Genomic DNA, 8,475 nt, shown 5'->3' with positions numbered 1-8,475 from the left:
TAGGACCAAGGGCCTCCCCTCCCATTGATGCCAGAAGGCAGTCCTTCTGGAGCCATGGGTCCCTCCATGTTTACTCTTTGGTTGGGAAGTCTGGGAGGCTGATTGCTTTTGAGGAAAGGAATCCTAGCAGGCTACTGATTGACAATTGGAAGTTGACATTTTATTTTTAGCTCTAATACAGATATACATTTTCCCTTCCCATCCCCAGAGACACTTAACTATTAACTATTAACAAAAACAGATTCAGGGAAGCTCTGAAGTACTCAAGTTCAATAAGAAATCATTGAATAAGAGTATATTTTAACATTCACTTCCCGTTGGTGTTGACCCCATTGCTGGACTCCTTGGATAGGGAAATCTTCAGATCTGAAGGCTCCATGTTCCAGATGTCCTTGGCATACTCCTTAATTGTTCGGTCACTGGAGAACTTCCCTGAGGCAGCTATGTTTTTGAGTACCATTGTGTTCCAGGCTTTTTGATTCTGTGAATAACAGAAATATGTACAGTCCAGGGCCTGTGTGCAGGGCAAGCTTGACAAACATCAGGCCAAACACACTCCATAGAGGAATGGCAGGAACAAAGGAGGAAGGTTCATAAATGAGCTTGCCCTGCTGATAGCCAGCAGGAGCAGACTGCACTGTCTTCAAATTCAGATTTTTTTTTTTTTAGGGATGATAAAGTGTTGTTCATTTTAAGAGAAACCATGAGCATGGTGTGGTGGTAGATGATTGTAATTACAGCATTCAAGAGGCTAAGGCAAGATCTCAAGTTCAAAAACGGCCTGGTCTACATAGAGACCCAGGACCCTATCCAGCAAGAGAGTTAGGGAGAGAGTGAAGGCAAGAAAGCCAGCAAGTGAGCCAGGTAATAGCGCGCGCGCGCACACTCACACACACACACACACACACACACAGAGAGAGAGAGAGAGAGAGAGAGAGAGAGAGAGAGAGAGAGAGAGAGTATCTGTGGGTGGGAATTCTTTGACTGGTTAGCATGTAAGCCATATTTTCCATGCTTTATTAAAAATAGAGAGACCTGGGGCTAGAGGGGTGGCTCAGTGGTAAAGAGCACTTGTTGCTCTTTTAGAGGACCTGAGTTTGTTCCCAGCACCCAACAGGTAGCACAGCCTCCACAGCCTGCACATACCCATCCACACACAGACACACACATAAATAAAATTAAAAAAAAATCTTAGAAATAAGTGGAACAACCTCTCCTTCAGCTAAAGGTGGAGAAAGGGACTAATATTACTGTCTGTGGAAGGACATGCGAAGAGATTTAACCTATGACTCAAAAAGTTTGAAAACCTGTGAACATTAGCTAACAAAGCAGCGGAAAGCCTGGGTGGCCCACTTAGCTTTTGCTGTTCTTTTGACTGGCTGTGCCCCATTAGGTTTGTTCTGAATCCTCACAACCCCACTGGGGTTTCAAACGAGGGTGAACTAAGGTCTTACGTGCAATCAAAAATATTTCAAAAGCCTATATTTTTTTTTTAATAAAAGAATATAAAAATATATTGGCTTACAGTCTCTTTTTTCTTTCTTAGATCTTCATGAGTGTATTGGAAGTTATTCAAAGTTGTTAACACATTAGGAAAATTTTAACATAAGGATTAAACTACCCTCCTACCATAAGCTATGCCAAAACAGCATGGCAGCCCACTCAGGCTTGGAGACTGCTACATAAACATAAGAACAACGGAAATGGATAGCATGTCCGATTCCTACTAACCCTCAGCGATGCAATTACTGTCAAAGCTGCGGTCTACACTAATGAATCACACAGGCATGATCGAACCGCTGTGCTCCCAATGTGCAATGCTTGGATTTGGGATTAATTTTACAGAAGCCCTACTGGGTCTAACTGTCCTTGCCCTCAGTCCTTGCCCCTGCCCATGTTTTCCTTTCCTGTTGTTATGTTATTGATTTCTGTTTCTCCAGGCAGCTGTTCTCTTTCCTCTAAGTTCCTAGGACTGTACAGGCTGCATGGAAGTGGCTGGTGAGTCACTTAGCTCCAGAAACGCCTTATTGCTCACAGCCAGGAACCTGCACTTAGCTCTATGCTCTGTCAGGAGATTCACCTGACTCAACCAAGAAGATGAGGGTGGGCTTGAAGGATCTCATTTTAAAACTGCAGAGGGCTGTCTAGGGTGACTTCAGGTGCTAACCTGTGCTGTCACTGGGCCTTAGTCACCTGCCTTGATAAAAGAATGGAAAAGAATGTTCGTGAAGGCATCCTGGAGTCTCAGCTCAGAGCTTGCTCCTCTGGTAACGTTCCCTACCTGCACCCCCCTCCACCATGCTTTTACAAGACCAAGATACACCTGGAGGCCTATTTGTCAATGCATACCTGCAGGCAGAAGCTTATTCACATAGCTCGAGATTTTAAATAATCATATATAAACCTCTCTTCTTTCAGTACATTTATAGTCTAATGATCTGGCCTCCGCACAAGGCTGGTCCAGGGGAAGTATTTATTTTGCTCTTTTTCAAAGACTACCAGGTCAGTTCCAATCTAACTAAGCTGGGACTTGGTCTTAGAATAATCTTGGTAAGTTTTTCAAACACCAGTGAAGGATTACCCACACTGGTCAGAATTGCTATGGGTCAAGGGTTAGTTGTCATGTGTACTTGGAAACAGCAGCCTTGGTGACTGTGATATGTAGTTCTGGTTAAGAATCCTGGGGTTACAGGCTGCCTGGGGGAAGAGGGGCAGATCTCAGCAAAGGGCCCTCACACCTCTGAAGCAGGTACCTTGAGCTTCTGAGACAGGACTGCTACACGTAGGTGCTCATTAGATACAAAACACTGGTGATTTGCTTTTTAAATTAGAGTAATGTTTTTGATCTGAACATCTGTAAAACTCTCTCTCTCTCTCCCTCCCTCTCTCCCTCCCTCCCTCTCCTTCTCCCTTCCCCCTCTCCCTCTCTTCTGGTGGTACCTGTTGTAGGAAGCTGTCAAACTCAGCCTTGTACATGCTAGACAAATACTTAACCAAGCTTCCCTCGGTTTGATTGGTCAGTGGGGTCCTGTTATTTGGATTTCCTTAAAAGGAAGCAATTGAACCATAGCAAACTATAAAACCCATCCCACACTTACCATATACAGCTGACTGACTTTTTCTTGACATTTGACATAGGCTTCGTAGTCTGCAAAGACTTTAAATCTGTTTATTTATTTTTTTTTTGTAGATGCAAGGTTGGAAGAGAAACAGACAGAACACCTTCATTAACACAGATTCCTTTAACTTTAAAGTGGATGATATTAACATAGATCCACTTTAACTTATCTTCTGCTTACTGTCAAGCATGCCTGCCTGGCTTACCAACAAGAATATTCACCATTTTGTGGTTCTCATATGCAAATATGTCTACACGTGTATGCATGTGAGGGTATGAGTAGAGAGAGAGAACACAAGATTTGAGGCTTACTCTCAAGCCTTAACCATTTGTGGAGGATGTCCTGCCCCCAAGCTTATGATAGAGAATCAGATCATAGGTCTGTGCTAAGTTACCTGAGTGGGTTGCTGATAGTTAGAGATCTTTTTTGTCCCATCTTCCCATGTCAAATAATACCATGTTATATGACTCACCTGTCATGATAAAATAACATGTTGATGATATCTTTGAAGAGGTCAGGCTGATTGGGAGAAAAGAAGCCATTGTCAATTTGGTCAATGACCAGCTTCAGTTCTGGAAGGGCCTCATAATATTTTTTGGCCTCATACCTGTAGTGAAAGGGCGGTGGGGAGGAAAGAAAAGGCCATGTCAGTGTGTGTGCTGAGCAGAACACCAGATACCGCATTCGCATGAAGTACACATAGAAACATTAGTATTTATAGAAGTCATTACAGATTTCAACATGGGTACAAATTACTTTTTAAAACTAGATCCTAATCAGTCTCCTTCCAATGGATTTTTTTTAATACTGAAAAGCATTAAAAGCAATAGATTATGAAAATTCTAGTCTAATCTGACAGAATATGGTAAGGCTTATTTTAAAGCTGACTATGATTTAAATAGCACGGTATTAGGGGAACTGGCTGAACTAGCTGTTTTCTTAGGACCCAGATTCATAAAACTTGATGCTACTGACTGAAACTTACTTCTAAGGGTCAGAACATATATTTAACACCCTCTGAACTTCCTAAGGGTCTTTGGTTTCTGTCCTGTACTCAGGTTAGTAAACCCAACTAGATAGTAAACCGGGACAAATGTTGCCGAGACACATCTCTGTTTACTCTGCCTTGTTTTGGTCCATCTCTCAAAGGTCTTAGAGCAGTGGTTCTCAACCTTCCTAATGCGACCCTTTAATACAGTTTCTTGTGTTGTGGTGACTCCAACCACAAAATTATTTCATTGCTACTTGGTAACAGCAATTTTGTGACAGTTATGAATCATAATGTAAATATGTTTTTTGATGGTCTTAGGTCATGACCCCTGTGAAAGGGTCATTCAAACATCTGATTAACTATTGCTTTATCTTTTGATCACAGTAAAGATCCAAACACAGGAAGCTGGATGGCTCACTGAGCTGCCATTGGCTGGTAACTATGGGCAAATTGTCCACGAATCTGCCCTAAGCATCCTTTAGTTAACCCTGGCTGCATAACTAAGGTTACCTGTGGCTATGAGGTCCTCATTTCTCATGTTCTGCCTCTACATCTCATGAGACCAGATCTCAGTGGGATGCCTGCCTGAGGAGTAAGTCCTTGAAGATAATGTCTCTTCCTGGGGGTCACATGCTCAACAAAAGGGAGTGAGTCTCTCACCCTTTCTTGTCCAAAGCGGCCACATCATCTACCCTCATGCCAAAGATGAACAGGTTTTCCTCCCCAGCTTCCTCTGCCATTTCCACATTGGCCCCATCCATAGTCCCGATGGTCAGGGCCCCGTTCAGCATGAACTTCATGTTGCCTGTCCCGGAGGCCTCCGTGCCTGCAGTGGAAATCTGCTCCGACAGGTCCGTGGCTGGAATGACTATAAGCAGGCCATGTTAACATGATGATTCCTTCCCCCATGGATCCCTAATTTTATGTGAGAATTGGCCTAGCTGGCCTTTTGTCGATGATGAATATGTGCGTATCCTGGTACACCGTCAGTGGGGTAGAAGGACAGATCTCACTTTCTCCTTGACCCAGGCAGTCACTGTACCCATTGCCCATATCACTCCTTCTTGGTCTATAAACTGTAAAAGAGTGTCTACTGGTGCTGAGCTATATAAACTGGATATCATCTTTCTCCCTTTTCATCTCTCCATTTTTATTTCTTCTGCTTTACAAAGCACCACAACTTCTATTTCTTGGCCCATTAAATTCCTGGGCCTTTCCTTAACTCTTCTTTTTGCAAGGGACTGAACTGTCTTCTCTTGTTCCTTTCCACTGTCCCTGCAATTGAGGTGTTTTGTGCCTGGGGCTAGACATTCACGCTCTGCCCCTCTGCCTCATGTACACCCAAATCAGATCTGCTAAACCTCCAGGTCCCTTCAGCACAAATCAACAAGTCTGCCTTGTTCTGAGATCTTATTTGTGGATTATATTTGTAACTCATTTGTAATTTTGGGAGCCTGGCTCCTTCCTCTTTATCCAGAGGCATTTAAACAGTAACCCCACGGGAGCCCAAAATGCCATGAAGAGAAAGTTGACTTTTAGTTTTTTTAATCTCGGAAGTAGGTGAATACACAGTTGGCACTGGCTGGTGGGTGGCCTCTCTGCCAGTATGCCTGTGGTAAAGAAAGGGACGTTGGCTTCCTGCCTGCCTGTCCCTGTGTGGGAACTTGGTGTTTGATTCTTGAGTGCACATCTAAGCCTCATGCTTTGGCAGCGTCCTGTCTGTCCTCATTCGGTGTCACAACATGAACAAATGACAACCCTCTCTCCATGCAGTGACCAGAGAGAGTGGGGAGCTGATGTTGTCTTGCATAACCCTGGGCTCGCAACTGAAGACCTTCCCTCCCTCTTGCAGAGGACCATGGCCAAACTTCAGCGTCTCCACCATCACAAGCTCCTCAGAAAGAAGAACCAGGCATTTGCAAACATAATCAATCGTGTGACACCGACTTCATAGGTCACTTGGGTCATTGTAGAAGCCACCTTAGTTTCCCTTCTATTGTGCTACTAGCTCCCTGGGGTCCACTGCCCCATGTCCACCCCAAGTGAGCCCAGATTTTTCCCTGCCCCTCCTCTATGCTTTGTAATGAGGACACCACCTTTTTCAGCAAGAGATACTCTGTAGTTCTCCAAGAAGATGACTTTCAACTTGCTGCCAACCATGGGGTCATTGTTCACCACTTCTGCCACGGAGGTGATCAGCTTTATGATCACTTTGGCCATGTGATATCCTGGGGCAGCCTTGGGGGAGAACAGCAATGTGTGGAGAGAAGGTCCCATCGATGAAGAAGGCAAGTAGCAAGAGACTAGAGCCCTTATGTCCCCATGACATTCAGCCAACTTACTTTGCCACCAATTATGACTGTCCTTGGCACAAAGAACTTCTTAGGATCTTTCTTGATGCCTTAGAGATGGATACAGACAGAAAGAGAGATGACTGCTGTGGAGGTGGTGGGGCCTACCTAGACGGATGTCTCCACCCCCTGAGAGGGCTACTGGGGGCTCCAGGGAAACTCACGATTGTACATGGTGATCACGTGCAGGCAGTTCAGAAGCTGCCGTTTATACTCATGGATCCTCTTCACATGGACATCAAACATGGAAGACGGGTTGATCTTCACCTTGTACTCCTTTTCCAGAAACTGGGAGAATTTCAGCTTATTTTCCTATGGAGAGTGAACAGGCCAGAGCTCTCCTCACTTGGAAGCCTTGGGTGTCTGCTGGAGCCCAAACCCTCAACACCAGGGTGAGGGCAGGGACCTGTGTCTGATGATCTCACCTGCTTCACTTTGGCTATTTCCCGGATGAAGATGTCATCACCCACGAATCTGTGGAGCTTCGCCAGCTGGCTCAGGTCTTTCACATAATCTTCTCCAATTTTCTATCAATTTAAAGGAAAATGTGGTCTTAGCCTGAGACTATGAGCACACTCATCATGGTAGCAGTGTTTGCCGGTGTGGTAAGTGGCTCTCATGCCTGGTAGTTCACAGCTTGTTTTGCTCACAAAAGAGGCTAAATATTCTATGTGGGAAGAACCTTAAATATAAGAAACTTACATATGAGGATGACCAAAAACCCAGGTTCTGTGATGTCTCTGAGCTTCCTTATCCTTTATTATTAGTGGATACTCTACTCCATCTGTAGGTCACACAGACACTATTGGCCATGACCTGCTATGTAATTTGCGCATCCCTTGTTCAAAATTGAAGAATTTCAAGGTGGAGGAATGAACAGATGGCTCCATGGTTAGAGCACACACCACTCTTGCAGGGCACCCAAGTTTGGTTCCCAGCACCCATATAGGGAGGCTCACAGCTGGCTGTAATACCAGCTTTAGGAGATATACACCCTATTCTGACCTCCAAGGGCACTTGCACCCATGTGCTTATACTCTTTCCATAAACACATAACTCAAAAATAAAATAATAATTAAAAAAAAAAGAATGGCCCTGTTCGACAGCACGAGCCACTTACTCAGGAGCCAGCCCTGCCACCGGTGGGGTCTGCCACACACCTCCAATTGCACCCCCCCCAGCCCCCACTCCCACCAGTGTACCCCTCAGCTCATCCTTTTACCTCCGCTATCAAGTCGGCCAGCCCTGGGTTACAGAGTAAGAGCCAGCGCCTCGGGGTAATCCCGTTGGTTTTATTCTGGAACTTGTCTGGTTCTAGCTCACTGAAGTCCTTGAATCTGGAGGGAGAAGAGCCAAACCACTGACCCTGGCTGAAGTGGGGAGAGTCCTGCTTGCTGGGCAACGTTCAGAGAACATTCTAGAAGGGTAGTCTCAGAAAGATTAGATAAAGGTGAAGGGAGGACCTGGCAGTAGCTATATGTCTGTCATTTTAAATAGAAGAGATTCATTTGCAATTCAAAACAATTGCCCCAAATCTAGTCCCCTCCATCTGACTTACTGCTGTGACACATATATCAGGTTTTTCAGCAGAATAGTTTTTTTTTTTTTTTTTTTTTTTTGGCTTGTAAATCTAGACTTAGGAAGGTATGGAGAGAAGGCATTTTTGTGTTTCTTTCTTTTTTAAGAAAACAGTTCTCTCTGTATATAAGGCAACACTTAAAGAGTTTCCCAGGCCCCTTCTCTTCTGGAAGCACACCCTGTGCTAAGCAGCATCACTGCACCCATGGGTCTGGGTGAGGCCTGCAGCTCCAGTATCTACACTCACACTTGGGTCTTCACGATGTCTGAGTGGATCTTTGCTACACCGTTCACTGCATGGCAGCCGACAATGCAGAGATGGGCCATGTTGATCCGTTTGCCTCCTTCCTCTTCAATGAGAGACATCCTGCGCATGCGGTCGACGTCTTTAGGAAACAAGGCCACGATTCTCTAGGCAAAGAAAGACACAGATCTT

The 8,475-nt window shown here is 44.8% G+C and overlaps 1 protein-coding gene across 1 annotated transcript in view; it reads right to left on the bottom strand.

The window, feature by feature from the left end:
• Positions 1 to 138: 138 nt before the first annotated feature.
• Positions 139 to 8,475, bottom strand: part of Pygl (glycogen phosphorylase L) — a 33,643-nt gene continuing 25,306 nt past the window's right edge. Inside the window, exons 11-20 of the mRNA XM_034514568.2 lie at positions 8,287 to 8,450; positions 7,684 to 7,798; positions 6,887 to 6,988; positions 6,626 to 6,773; positions 6,453 to 6,511; positions 6,207 to 6,348; positions 4,771 to 4,978; positions 3,592 to 3,726; positions 3,099 to 3,165; positions 139 to 481 (exon numbers count right to left, since the gene is read on the bottom strand). Coding sequence (XP_034370459.1) covers positions 308 to 481; positions 3,099 to 3,165; positions 3,592 to 3,726; positions 4,771 to 4,978; positions 6,207 to 6,348; positions 6,453 to 6,511; positions 6,626 to 6,773; positions 6,887 to 6,988; positions 7,684 to 7,798; positions 8,287 to 8,450 — 1,314 coding nt within the window. The 3' untranslated portion in view covers positions 139 to 307. The remainder of the gene's footprint in view (positions 482 to 3,098; positions 3,166 to 3,591; positions 3,727 to 4,770; positions 4,979 to 6,206; positions 6,349 to 6,452; positions 6,512 to 6,625; positions 6,774 to 6,886; positions 6,989 to 7,683; positions 7,799 to 8,286; positions 8,451 to 8,475) is intronic.

The sequence above is a fragment of the Arvicanthis niloticus genome, chromosome 11, assembly GCF_011762505.2.
Source record: "Arvicanthis niloticus isolate mArvNil1 chromosome 11, mArvNil1.pat.X, whole genome shotgun sequence".
Lineage (NCBI taxonomy): Eukaryota > Metazoa > Chordata > Mammalia > Rodentia > Muridae > Arvicanthis > Arvicanthis niloticus.
This window is presented reverse-complemented; position numbering and strand designations above follow the sequence as displayed.